At 31.5% G+C, this 14,590-nt stretch overlaps 1 protein-coding gene and 1 long non-coding RNA gene across 3 annotated transcripts; one reads left to right on the top strand and one right to left on the bottom strand.

Annotated features, from left to right (window-relative positions):
- Window positions 1-578: 578 nt before the first annotated feature.
- Window positions 579-6,353, bottom strand: LOC127242688 (uncharacterized). 2 transcript variants are annotated; one of them, XM_051262336.1, is made up of 12 exons: window positions 6,080-6,348; window positions 5,905-5,999; window positions 5,398-5,455; window positions 4,535-4,729; window positions 3,504-3,580; window positions 3,261-3,343; window positions 3,086-3,137; window positions 2,368-2,436; window positions 1,397-1,483; window positions 1,256-1,317; window positions 942-1,046; window positions 579-846 (listed from the first exon to the last, which is right to left on the bottom strand). In XM_051262336.1, exons 1-12 carry the CDS (start codon window positions 6,324-6,326, stop codon window positions 831-833), a joined length of 1,146 nt encoding a protein of 381 aa, XP_051118293.1. In that variant the 5' UTR covers window positions 6,327-6,348; the 3' UTR covers window positions 579-830. The 2 variants fall into 2 exon arrangements, with proteins under 2 accessions (XP_051118293.1, XP_051118294.1); XM_051262337.1 differs by lacking the exons at window positions 579-846; window positions 942-1,046; window positions 1,256-1,317; window positions 1,397-1,483 and adding an exon at window positions 1,923-2,151 and having other exon boundaries at window positions 6,080-6,353.
- Window positions 6,354-7,062: 709 nt separating this feature from the next.
- Window positions 7,063-8,385, top strand: LOC127242530 (uncharacterized). The gene is made up of 2 exons (XR_007836834.1): window positions 7,063-7,714; window positions 7,854-8,385. It is a non-coding gene; the product is annotated as an uncharacterized LOC127242530 (long non-coding RNA).
- The last annotated feature ends 6,205 nt before the right edge of the window (window positions 8,386-14,590 follow it).

Here is a 14,590-nt window from a genome sequence, read left to right as displayed (position 1 = left end):
AAAAATCCATAAAAATACCGATTGAATATACTCCCTTAATATTTTTTAAAAAATCCATGGAAGAAAAAAATTGGAAGAATAATTTTTTTTCCATAATTAATCTATCAAAATCCATGTAAGAAAAAATTGGAAGAATAATTTTTTTCCATAACTAATCTATCTGTTTATTTGTTTTTAAATTACTATACTTTATATTTAATTAAAAAAAAATACTCATATTTTACATAATATTACAAAGAATACAGTGAGACACTCAAATCAAGTTAGAAGTAAAAAAGAGATTTTTATATTATATACCTACAAAATAATAATTTTCTAAAATTTATCTTCAATAAATAAATAAATAGTGGATGAAATGAGTATTATTAAATATGTTGTTTATAAATTTATGATATATATATTTTATGATACGGCAATCAAAATTAAGAGGTTTTGGAAGTTTTGATCTTGCAGTTTTTGATAAAAATAATTAAATTTTTAAATATATATATATATAAAACAATAAAAAGATATTCTAATAATACAAAAAATAAAATAAAATCTAATTTATTATTAAATACAACTTACAAGGCAACAGATAAAATAACCATATCTCCCTCATTTATTATATGCGGAGTTTTGACTTCATTAGTATGTACAATATTAGTAATTTTTTTTTTTTTTTCAAAATGGGAGCCGCTACTTCAAAGTGCACACTCCGTAAACTAGGCTAGACAGACAAGTCATACTAGGCTAACCTGTGTGGCAGGTGACCTGAATCATCTGATGCGTGGTTTGAACCCATGATCCAACCCTCGCACCACCGGCCGTCTTACACGACAAGTAACTTACTAACCTTTGTGGTGGCTGTAAACAACAACAATCCCAAAATCTAAATTTTACATTTTGATTTGGGATTTCAGATAGATATTTGTAAGATTTATGGTTATGATTATGATTACGATGATTCTGAATCCTGCAACAACTTTCCTCTCATCTGTTCACCCAACAATCCGCCCTCCTCTTCTTCATCTACCATCATCTTCTCACCAGTGGTTTCATCACCACTGCACCGCGGGAAAGGAAATATTAAACTCAAATATTCAAACCTTAAAAGGAACTGCACAACACACGCTCAAGAAATAAAAAAATAACATTTGTTTGTCGAGCCTAGTTTGCAGGGTATTAGGTTCGGCCGGGGTTTACCAGCGCGCTATCGGTAGCTGCTGCGGGTTCCCACGTTATAATAAAAAAAAAAAAAAAAAAAAAAACATACCTTGAATAAACAATGATCCCGATAGCCACAGAAACAAAGGCCACGTAATACATCCAATCCACCTGAAGAAAATGATGACTTTGAATCAATGTATGTATAATCATACTTGATCCCTATATTTACAGATTACTATGATCGGACCTTTTCGTTGTACGCAAATATTCGAATCAACACAGCCCACATATCTGCAGTGAGCAAAGACAGATTCAGCATGGTAGATCCGCTCATCTGCACCAAATTACACAAATCCTTCCTACCATCAATGCAAAATTCTAAGGAAAAATTGCAAAAAATGCCATGACACTTTTTTTTCTATTTTCGCAATTAAGGACATTATGTGTACTCCGGACATTATTTTCGCCCTCCGGCGCCGAAAAAATGGACGTGACCATTACGTGCGCCTTCTTCTTAGCATGGTCGGCGCATACGTGGACGCCGTTGCTGTGTTGTCGTCCGCGTGGGCCGTCGGACAGGTGACGTGAAATTATCATTCTTTCACTTTCGCAAATTAGAACATTATGTGTACTCTAAGTATTATTTTTGCCATTTTGTTCCGAAAAAAACAATTTGTTCTAGGTCGTTGGATATGTGACATGAAATTATTATTTTTTTAAAAAAAAATTATATATTTTTAAAATTTTAGTTTGGCCCAATTGGACCAAATTGCAAATAACTAATTGTACTAAATTGAAATAAAAAACTTAGAACAAACTATTTTTCCAGCACCGAAGGGCAAAAATAATACCCGACGTACACAAAATGTTCTAAACTGCGAAAGTGAAAGAACAATAATTCCACGTTATCTGTCCGACGACCACGCGAACGACAACACAGCAACGGCGGCGTCCACGTATGTGCCGGCTATGCCACGAAGGGGCACGTGCGTTTTTTCGACGCTGAACGGCAAAAATAATGCCCGGAGTACACATAATGTCCTAAATTGCGAAAGTGAAAAAAAAATATTCGAAAATGATAATTGACCTACATACAAGACATTTTTTGCAATTTTCCCTTTAAATTTAAATTTAAATGTAGGAGAAAATGAAAAATAACTCAACGGACTCTACTCTACAGAGTGGGACAGATTAGTAATATATGCTTAGATTTAGTACCTTCAGTAAGATGGGAACTCCCGAGTAAAATAGAAACATGGCCAAAGAAAATCCCACAAATGGAATCACCTGTACCAAACACCAAATTGTTTTAAAGTAATGCAATCATTTTACATGGGACAAAATTGATACATTAATAAGAACATTGGATAATCTATGTCAAAATCAATAAGAACATCAGAACTAGAGCACCATGAACTTCATTAATCGGCTTCCAACTTTCTTGACGGACTAGATATTGTTAGATATAATATTCTCACTTCTTTGTGGAGACCTCGACATAGACACTCCTTCGACTGCATATGTTCATTCAACTACTTAATGCAATCATGAAAACAGTCGTAAATTTTTCTAAGGAATATAGTAAGAATGTTGTCTAAAGAAGTGATTTCCCAGACACAATCAAGAATACTGGATTAGACGAGATATACTACTGAAAGTGGTTTTCAATGTTAACCAACAGCACACAATTTTCGTAGCATAAAGTTATCGATACTATCCATGGCCACTTCAATTCAACAGAAGGATTTGAATCCACTTAGAGATGGATTATATAAATTTCACAACCAGCATCAGAGTTGAGAACGAGACTCGACAATTTGGTCAAAAGAATGCTAGTAGCCACAGGTACCATACACACAGTTAATATGCCCCAATAATTACGAAAAGGAAGAAATTATTAATAATATGCATGTGCATGAGAGAGATAGAGAGCTACCGCCTCAGGTGACCAATGAATGGATTCAAGCTCATGGCGTTCGAGTATGCCTCTGCCTACTGTTAAGAACAAATATAGTTTCATGTCCAAAATCCATTAGAATACACTAAGGTTAAGTGATCGCCAGCAGGCCGAAAATAAAAATATGTCATTGCCAGCAAAGACAAAAGGATACATTTGAAAAGCACTGATAATGGCACCAAATATGCCCAAGAATGCCATTAGTTCAACCAAATCACCACTTTTAACAAAAAATTCCTGCATGGAACCAGAACAAAACCATCAGGCGGACGAAAATACCGATCTTGTGTGAGGCAAAAAAAAATGTTATTCTAACTTTGAAGAAACATTCCCAAATAATTACGAAAAGTCAAATCGAACAATCTGCAAGCACCACAATATTCATACGTCTGCATACCTCACTGACATTAGCAACAGCATAAAGAGTTGCCCCAGCAATTACAAGCAAATCACCTTTAATTGGGTCCACACCACCTGTAGCAATGACAATAACCATGTTCAGTCTGAAAATGGACAACAACCAGAAAGGACATAGAGAGCCAACTATGTGAATGTCTCAAAATAAAGGTGTATTTGTTTTTGTTTTAAATTTGAAGATTTTTTTAATGGAAAATAGGTTTAGAATGCAATACTTCAAATGGATGATACATCTTGGATATTATGTTTTGAATGGTAAATAATTTTTTGATGTGATGTTTTAAATGAAAATTAAGTATTGGATGTGAGGTTTTTAAAGGAGAAAAACATTTTACTTAAATTGCATTATGTGAAAACAATATCGGAAACACAAACAAATGTACTATTTTTGGATAGAAAAGGATTACATAGAAATTACGAAATAGAAGGAAAGAAGCACATTTGTCATGGGGATAAGCTAAAGGAGGTGAGATGTCAAGATATGACTTCCGGCTGTTTGAGATTAACTTTTCTTCTCCTCTGGTTCAGCCATTCTAATCGAAGTTAGCCAAACAATTCACTAATAGAAAATTCTTTTCTGCTCAAACAGAGGTTAGAAAGGTAGGCAACGGTACATCAGGCTGTCTGTCATTCTTTCTAATAGCTATCGCGACTAAAATATAAGGCATTGTCCATTGTCCACTAAAGCATTTATGCAGTCCTCGAGATCTCAGCATAACAAAATACAAGTAAAAAGACCTACCTATTAGAAACTTATGATTCAAGATCTACCATCATTACAATTATGGACAAAAAACTCAAGAATTTGAAATGCACTGCAACCAGGAATGTTTAAGCAAGTTCAACGGATTTATCATAAAATGCAAATGCACCACACACTTGGAGAATATTAATTTTTGTGAGACATTACCCTATAATCCGCTGAATGTCAGTGTGGAGATTAGTTATCTGACAAAGCTCTAATATGGATTAACAGAAGAAAAGTAAGTGCAAGAGAGCGACAATACTTACTTGTTCTATCTGCAGAATGCACATCAGAAAAAACAACTACTACAAGACCAACAATACAGATTCCTACACCAACAAATTTTTTGAATCTATAATATGTCTTCAAGAAGAACCAGGTAAGAAACAGAACACAAGGTATTGTCCAACAATCCAGCAGCATGATACTTGTGATTGAGGTGTACTGGTATGCCTTAACAACTGCCATTTCAAGAAAGAAATTTGTTATTATACAGAAAACAAAATTAGCCAAACTAATAAACTGCTTGATCAGGAATTCCTTCAAGTTTGTTCCTAATTCACCACCAACAATGAAGTGAAACCTTGTCCCAAAAGTGACAAACATTTGATTAAAATAAATTATCGTTCAATGCTATATTTATGTCGAAATTATACGGTATCACAAAGTACATTTTCAATTTTAAGTGTAGATATTATAAGAGTAAATGCAGGATCAGGAAACCTAAACAAAGAAATACCGCTTCCTACCTAGAAAAGCCAACACATCAAACAATCTAGAGGCAAGTTCAGCATACTAGAGAAAATAAAATAGTGTCCATGGATTATCCTTTCAGAAAATAAGGGTGAGAAATCTAGAATTTCACATAATCATCTGCTGAAAAAATCATACAAGTATTTGAACATTTATCAAGGCTTATTGGATGTGTTTTGGTGTCTTGAGAATATTAAAACATTAAAAGTGAAATAGAATTTGATATAAATAAGTGTTTGATGTGATGCTTTGCATAGAAAATAATTAAAGTATTAGTTTTGATTTTTCAAATGAAAATATCTGTTGTCTTTGTAAAAAAAAAAAATTCGAAGTGAATTGGTCCGCAGTAAAGAAGAACACATGGGTATTTACTTACCAAGAAAGTTTCCTTCCACATCAACTAATCCCAACAAGACATAGTAATACCATTTGGCCTGCTTAAAACAATTGAAGCGTGTAAAGGTCATGAAGTTTAATTCAATATCTAAGGCAGAATTTTCAGATTTCGACAAAAAGATGAGTGCGAAAACAATTTCTAAGAAGAAGAAGCAGGCTTTCTTTCAATATTGATAGGTGTGCTTGTCAAATTATGTGCATAGTAGAGGTTAATGTTCAGAAAATGTGACCTGACTGAGAAGCGGCGAAAATGATCAGAAAAAAGTACAAACTGAAGCAATAATTTTGGGATTTGAAAAGCAAAAAGTAAAAAGTTCTACTGTGTAAAAAAATTGAAGTCCTGCAATCATTAATGCAGAGAAGCTGAAAGTAATATTGTAAAGGAGAAACTGTAACTCGAATCGCCATTAGCAAATCAAACGCAAACATTTAGCAATTCCGGCCAATCAATTCCTCGAACCACCAAAAGAAGATTCAACCAGCTGACCTTGAGCGCCTGCCTCCGGTAGAGCATGATTCCCCCATAGACCAATGCCAACAGCACATAATTGATAAAAGACTGAGAAGTTGGAGCATCAATTCCTACAATCGAGTACCCAAAAATGAAACACAACACTTCCAAAACTAACAAAAAAAATAAAAAAATAAAAATAACGAACTACCTTTCCTGGAGAGCACAGAGGAAGAAAATCCAGTTGAAGCGTTGAGAAGCGATAGCAACTGTCCTAGGCCGAGGCCGATCAGCGTGGTTTTCTTAACCGAAAATTCCTTCCAGCGCATCGCCATAGCCACCGGATTCCTCCGGGAACTGCGCGAAGCAACTCTCCCCGGCCGATGAGATCTCAGACGGGTACAGGCATTGAGCAGCCGTTGAGCTCCGATCCAGTAACATGTATCTACGCTATACATTGACGTAGCTGTACGACTCTCAGCCGTATTTATACGCTCTACTATGTATGTAATCTACCCAACCGATCTCTCACACCTTGCATCAAATCAACGGTTCAGATTTCATCTGTTTGTTCGTCGTTTAGTTTGAACAATTTTTTTAAAACTTATTTATAGTCCAGTTGCTTGTGTTTTTTCAGTGGAACAAGTTTTAAATGATTCGGGTGTGTTTGTTTGTGGCTTTGAATTTGAATAATTGTATGATGTGATATAAATAGGTGTTGATGTAATATTTTTGAATGTAAAATTGATTTTTAGTATAATATAAAAAATGAAAAATAGGTGTTTGATTTGATATTTTTGAAAAAAAAATTGAATGAATAATGTAAATCCAATCCCTCAAACAAATACACCTGAAATATACTCCCTCCCCCTCCTCTCGATTAGAATTGTCTAAAATAATTTCAATATTTTTATTCTTTTATATATATATATGAATTATACAGATAATACTCTATCTTTTTTCATTTTTAATTTTTATCATATGAATTATACTGATAATACTTTATCTTTTTTTTTTTTTATTTTTAATTTTTATCCGTGGTCTAGAAGAATATGATTTTCTATTTTAGTAGCTATAATATATATCTAAAATAACAAATATCATTATTTTTAAATTTTATTACAAAAATATATATTTTATATTTTTACACATATAATAAAATTAAAACACATTTAATACCTCGTTAATCTAATACCTATCTACCTCACTCTTACTCGTTACTCACTCACATTGGCTTCGATTAGGGGTTATAATCCTCGCAATTTTTTTTGCCGTCCCCGTCGTCCTTCTTTTTCCGCTCATTTCGCCGGTGATGTCGCTCGCTCCACATTCTTCTATGACGGCATAGGGTTGTTCCCCTCGATAGAGATCGTTTGCAGATGAGTTTTCTGAGTTGTTTAGCTATTCTGATGATTTTTCTGAATCGGCCACCGTCAATGCCTTTTCTGTATATGATTTCTCTGGATCTACTACGACAGACGCTACTCTGATAGAGATCGTTTGTAGATGAGTTTTCTGAGTTGTTTCGCGATTATGATGATTTCTCTGAATCGGCCACTATCAATGCCTTTTCTGTATCTGATTTCTCTGGATCTATTACGACGGACGCTATCCCATGGTGGTCCATAGATTCGCTACTGATTCGGAGTTGGGCCTGGAACCAGAGGTCGAATTCCAGTGTTGCCCTTGTTTGAGCCAAGCGATCGTTGTTTCAGATCCCTTCTTCGTCCCCAAGGTAGGATCGAAGCGGCTCCATTGAGCTGCTCTTTTACCCGTGGAGTTGTCATCAACATGCTTTGTATATACTGCCCTCTCGCTGTCGAGCTATCAGAGTACTATATCGGAGGTTAGCGAATTTCATTTTCTTTCAAACTATGGAAATAGATGTTGTTTAATTTTGTTGACCTTAAAATTTTTTGTGAACATACTGTAAGTGTGATTGTTGATTTTTGTTAATGAACTTCTTCGTTTGTTGTTGTTTGTAGGCAAAATTGAAAATTATTTGGGTAAGTGATTTACTATCCTACATGTTGGTTGGTATGATCTCTACAGGTGAGGTATAATCCGATATACTTGTTGCGAAATCTGTGACATAGTTGATTGTCCCTGATTATGTGTATGTGCAAAAAAATGTGTGGCAAGTAATTGTTGGTTTTTGGTGTCAATAGTCTGAGATGATGAAATTGTTAAACCACTGTTGATTCGAATCAGTATGTGCCTTACCGTTGCATAAAAAAGATTTTTTTTAGATTTATACCTATTAAAAAGTCATCGCTCGTTCAACGTGAGCACAAACTCTTATTGGATTCAATACATTTTTGAGTTTAGGCATTCAATGATCTATCCATTGAGAGAATGCTTTAATGTTATCTGTTGTACTTGATGATGATTTTATAATTTGAGAGCAAAATTCTTGTGTCTCTGAATTACCTCATTGATCATGAACATGTCCAATACTAAAATGAGATGGCCTGAAAATATTTACTACCCACGCTCGGTGATGATTTTATAATTTTAGAGTGCTCAAAAAATTTAGGTGCAAAACATAGCAGGGTAACACAACCATAACTAAATTTAAAGAGATTAAATTACAACTGCAAAGTATTGTTTCAATGCAATATTTTGTGAGTTGTAATGAAACTCATATAAAAATGGAAAGTAGTTACAAAAACTTTCCTATAGCTACTAATTACAAAAGACATTAATGCTTACAGTGATTAGTTCTTCGAAACTTTATGCTTCATTTGCTTCTATTAAGGTATCATGGGATGCCTTGATCAACTCCCGATAAATCTCTAAGTTTGTCGGGAGTGTATTGTTTCTTATTATCGTGGACTTACCAATATGAGGAATCTTGTAGTTGTTTCTTGTTTTTTCGTCATTGTACTTAACATTAAAAATATCCTTACATTTGTATAATTTACTTAACAAATTCATTGTATAAGTATTATAAGAGACTTATTATTTTTATCTTTTTATATTAATTTGTATTACGTATTAATGTAATAATTAATATTAATATAATAAAAATATAACACATAAACTAATAACACATGATATAATTTTATACAACACATGCATAAGTTGATTATATCATATGATATAGTCATGTATAACACGTTAAAGTATAAACAACACATCTTTATCATATATTACACAATCTGTTGTTTGAGATAAAAACACTTATTATTTGTATATTTTATTGGTGATGATTGATGCAAAAATCAACACCGTAATAGAGCCCAAATCAGCACCGTAACCCCATCGATAAAAAAACATACTTTCCAACACCGTAATAGCGCCCAAATTAACACCGTAACCCCATCGATAAAAAAACATACTTTCACCTGGACGGAGATAGTATATGTGCATATTATTTAATATTTTTAATAATCAATTATTTAATAAGAAAAAAAAAGAACAAATTACAAATAAATAAATTTATAGTATCTTATTTTAAAGCTAAAATTTGTATTTATCAATATTTTTATTTTTATATAAAATATTATTTTCACCCTCCACCTTTCCTCTGTTCATATTGTTGATTTTGTCTAAGGATAGATAAATCTATTAAAAATATCGAAATATTGATTTATCGTACTATATCGTACCGAAAATATAAAAAAAAAAATTTGTATATCGAAATTTTTGGTACAGTATCGGTATGAATTTTCAGAAAGTTCGATATTTTGATATTATACCGTACCGATAATATTTTAATTAAATAATTTAATTATTAATATAAATATAAATTTTTTATTTTTTAAAAAAGTTTATCCAACAATAAGTCAGTAACTAAGGCTAAGGGGTAAATTTAGCAGAAAAACTGTATCCATAAATTCTCAATTCTCCTCCAAATTACTTCACGCACAGTCACAAACACAATACCAGACATGACTATGCATGCCGTCCGCCGCACCCACAGACCTGCTGTCCGTTCGCCGGTCGTCTGCCACCCGCCTACCTCGCCGGACCAGCTCACCTCGCCGTCTGACCACCAGCCGCTGACCGTCCTTTTGTAAGACATAGAGAAATTTTCTTTTCACCAGATTATGGGGCTATTTATATCATAAAATATTTTTCAAATTACCACTTTTAGCCAAATGAAATCTGCTCAGAAAGTTGTCTTTCTTTTTTTTTTTCATTCCTCGATTGGTACCGTATTCAATTTTCGACATATATTATTGGATAACATTAAAATTATACACCAAGTATAGATATATAATTATATGTGTATTACCCATAACCCATGTTTAAATAATAATTATAAAATTAACAATAATGAGAACTATTTTTTCCTCTAAAAACAAGAAGAAAAAAAAAGTGGAACAGTGACTAATGGTTTAAGCAATTGAATTTTTCGGAGCTTTTAACAATGATGAAAGGGAAGTGGCATTCCACGATTCCTGCATTTTTTATTTGGTTATGGAGTGGAGCACTCATATAAATTTTTTTCTCTAATTTTTATGTTTTAATATGATTTCTGCTTATTTTACTTTCTGAGGGTAATTATTATCTTTTTATTATTATTTTTTTCACATAGTATATTAACTATATTTTTTATTATTTTTTTTCATAATAGAGTTTGAATCTTCAGGTTTTTTTTTCAACTCTAAATAGTGAGATGTTTGATGAGTACTCAAGCCGAAAGCGAACAAAGAAAACTTAACAAAGTTCCCTGTAGCTCCTAAACAAAGAAATCAATATTGGTTGTATTGTGAACATTAAGCAATGGAAACAAGCAAGCGATCGGTATTTTCAAATATTCTAAGGCTGAGATTCCTGTTACTCATGGAAGTACGAGTGGGTTGAAAAATCATTGAATGAAAATGTGTAAATTAAGTCCATTGTACGAAGAAATTGGAAATGAAAGAAAAACAATGTGTTTTGATGAATGAATATCTAGAAATTGGGCAAGAAAGTTCATTAGTTTTACATTCCTTCGGTTAAAAAAAGTGTGTATTGAATCATTTTTTTTTATTGAAAATAATAACATTTTAAAATTTTTTTATTTTTATTATTGCAAATAGTAACATTTTTGTTGTTGTTGTTGCAAAAAAAAAATGTACATTCAAGCTTGTTGAGTATGTGATTAGTGATGAATTATCCTTCCGAGCAGTTGAAGGAAAAAGATTCATAAGCTTTGTGCATGAGTTACAACTAAGATTCAAGCTTCCTGGTCGATGAAATGTTGTAGGTACGGTTTATGATTTATTCTTAGAGGAGAAATCTAAATTGAAACTTGCAATAAATGGTCAAAGAGTGAGCATCACGACTGACACTAGGACATCCATTCAAAACATTAACTATATGGTGATTACGTCTCACTTTATAGATAGTGGATGAAAATTGCACAAGAAAATTATTAGTTTCACTAAAATTACTTGTCATTTTGGAAAAGAGATTGGAATAATTGAGAGATTGATGGATAGAAAAAGTTTTTTCAATAGTAGTTAATAATGCATCTTCTAATGACACTGCTATTGATTATTTAAAAAGGAGACTGAAAATGAAAGATATTGATGTTTGATGAAAAATATTTGCATTTGAGGTGTTCGGCCATATTCTTAACTTAATTGTTAAGGATGGTTTGAAAGAACTTGATGCATTGATTAAATCCATCAGGAATGCAATTAATTTTATTCATTCTTCACGTTTGAGATTGAGTAAATTAGAAAGTTTGCAATTCAAACTAAATTTTCTAGCCACTTTTAATTTTTATTTTTATTTCAAATATTAATATATATATATATAAATTTATTAAAATTTAAATATTAATTTTAAAAATTGGGCCGGGCCGGGTACGACCCAACCTTCATGAGCCCTAGCACGGCCCGGTTCATTAACTGCCAGGCCAGGCACGACCCCAAAATTTTCGAGCCTATTTTTGGAGGCCCAAGCACGATTTTTTTGTGTCGTGCTCGGACCGGGTTTATTTTTGCCGCCCCTAATGCTACTTATAAGATGTTTGATGTTGCATTGAAGTATCGAAGGGTGTTTGATAGGATAATAGGAAAATGAGTGTCTTTTATGAATTATATTTCTGAAAAGAATGAAAAAGACAAAGAGAGAGCAGGGCCACTGAATGAGGAGGATTAGGAGAATGCCAAGGCCTTTATACACTTTTTGAAGAAGTTCTATGATGCCTCTTTGGAATTAAATGCATCCAAAACTCCGGTTGAAATTATATAAAAAAAAAAAAAGGTGCAAGATCTTTGAGATCCAACACTTAAAAAAGTTGCAAGTGCAATGAAGTTGAAATTTAATAAGTATTCGGGGAGTTGATATAACATGAATCCTTTGATTTTTATTGTCAATGTTTTGGATAAAAAAAAAAAACTTCAGGTGATTAAAGCGAACATCAATATATTGAAAGGAAGTTCTCAAAAGATTCAAGAAATTATTGATACTGTTAGGAATAATTTGACAATTTCGTGGACGGAGTATAAATTAATGAATGAAATTCAAATGCGGGGACATACTATGAATCTAGAGTGAAATAGTGGAGATGGTTTTTTCAACGGTGGTGGTGGCCTTTGTAATGAATTATTTGAATGTGTGAATGCACAAAATGAAGAAGATTATCTTGAAGATATATTTAATAAAGTGGACAAATACTTGGTGGATGATATTGAGAAACGATCTAATCCATGCTTCAATCTACCTGAGTGGTGGAAGGGAAGTGAAACTAAGTATCTATTCTTTCAACCATTGCAAAGAATATTTTTTCAATTCCAAATTCAACGGCCTTTAGTTTGGGAAAACGAGTTGTGGATCCTTTTACAAGTAATTTAAGTTCTAAAATGTGGAATTATTGGTGTGCACTAGTGATTGGTTGAAAGACGATGAGATAAACTTCTATAAGGATCCAACCGATGATAATCTAGAATTTTATAAAGAAATTGAAAAAATCGAAATAGGTAAGAGATTAAATTAATAATATTATGTTTAAGTAATATTCATTTTAAATTATTTATGTTTGTACAATGTATTAATAAAATTTTTATGTCTCTTTTATAGGTACAAAAAATATTTAAGATCATTCTCTAACTTCGATTCTGGCTAAAGAAAGTTCGTCTCTCTAATAAACTTATAAGTTTAGTAATTTTTATTTATTAAGTCTATTAAAATATTTTGATGTTTCTTGATGAAAAATTTCATGTATTATTGTTAAATGTTGGCGATGACCATGATAGGGAGTTGAAGTATTTAAGTGTTGCTTTTTCAAAGTAAGTGATCCTCTTATTTGCAAATTAAGTTATCTTATTTTAAATTCATTCCTCTATTATACAAAGTTTGATTGAACTGATATTTTTAATTCTTTGGCAGCATTGGATGGTAAGGTATTGGAGTTGTGTTTTCAAATTTTAAATTAGATGCTCAAGTTGTATTTTTAATTGAATTTATTATTTGGATATTTCTATTTTTTTGGAGTTCGGGTTTGTGGAGAATTTTGATGCAATTGAAAGGGATTATGGTCAAATACTCGAACGCTGAAATTCCTTGAAATTTCGAAGATGTTTTTTTTTTTTTTTTTATATATTTGATTATGGTCGAATATGAATTTTGTATGGAATGGCCGAATGTGATTGATTTGTGTTGTTTGAAATGAGATTGTGGATTGTTTTTCGAATGGCCCACTGATCGTGGCAATGGATTGATTTATGATGTTTGGAAGAGATATATATTATCAGTTATTTGATTGTATTGATTATTTCTTAAGATTGTTTAGAAATTTTTTTAAATTTTTTAAAGATAAATGCCAAAATTTTCGGTATAATCGGTAAATACTGGTATCGTACCGAAAATTTTGGTATATCAAAAACTTCGGTATGGTTTCAGTATAATTTTTAACATTCTGAATAGTTCGAAAGGTATACAGTATGACCGTTTCGGTGCGGTATGCCTAATTATGTCCTCATATTTTCTATCTTATTTTATTTTTAAAAAGATTACAAATGCTAATTATATTTTACTTTTTAATATATAATTTATTTAATTTTAATTAAACTAATTATTTTTACTAATATATATTGAAATTATTTACTTCTTTCGTCTCATATTTCATATCAATTTTTTTTAAAAGGATTACACTTTAATCAAAATTTATAATTTATAATTTTTTAAAATCTTAATTTGACTAATTGATTATTTTACATTTAAACATAATTATTTATATTGTACTCTAATTAATTTTACTAATATATTCTTAATTATTTACTAATCGTAATTATAAACTCTCGTTATTTAGAGAAATTACTTCATTTTTTTTAATTGTATACTTTTAATTATTTTACTTTAATGTGTGTTTCTTGAGGGTGAGTTTGAGAAAAAATTTTTGAATTTAATATTAAAATACTATTTGATAAAATATTTTGTGAAAAAAAAAATCAAAAAAAATAGAGTCTAAATATTAAAATTTAAGAAGATTTGGCAAAAGAAACACTCTAATCCAAGTATTTTGGAACAAATTCAAGAAAGAAAATTTTGCAAATTTGTGAAGGCTACGGTGACTCTTCGAGTCAATATTTTTATTTAGATAATCTTATAAGATATTATAGAGAACTGCATTTTTTTGTTCATCGAAAAATACATTAATTTACTTCTAATATAAATTTTCTTTTGTAGTGTGTACTTTTTTTTTTTATAATAAAAATAATAAAAAAGTATAACTTTTTCCTATGAAAAATAAGTTTATTTTTTTTGTCATTATAGACAAAAT

The sequence above is a fragment of the Andrographis paniculata genome, unplaced genomic scaffold (genome assembly GCF_009805555.1).
Source record: "Andrographis paniculata isolate CXL003 unplaced genomic scaffold, ASM980555v1 Contig87END, whole genome shotgun sequence".
In the NCBI taxonomy this organism is placed as follows: Eukaryota; Viridiplantae; Streptophyta; class Magnoliopsida; order Lamiales; family Acanthaceae; genus Andrographis; species Andrographis paniculata.
This window is presented reverse-complemented; position numbering and strand designations above follow the sequence as displayed.

Bases quoted from the DNA above. Each gene is read 5' to 3' on its own strand.
- LOC127242688 (XM_051262336.1), bottom strand. From the start codon at position 6,326: ATGTATAGCGTAGATACATGTTACTGGATCGGAGCTCAACGGCTGCTC. The intron at 4,730-5,397 runs GTAAGTAAATAC...TTGAAATGGCAG, and splicing joins TGTGGAAGGAAACTTTCTTG to TTGTTAAGGCATACCAGTAC. The intron at 1,318-1,396 runs GTCCGATCATAG...CATTTTCTTCAG, and splicing joins TATTTGCGTACAACGAAAAG to GTGGATTGGATGTATTACGT.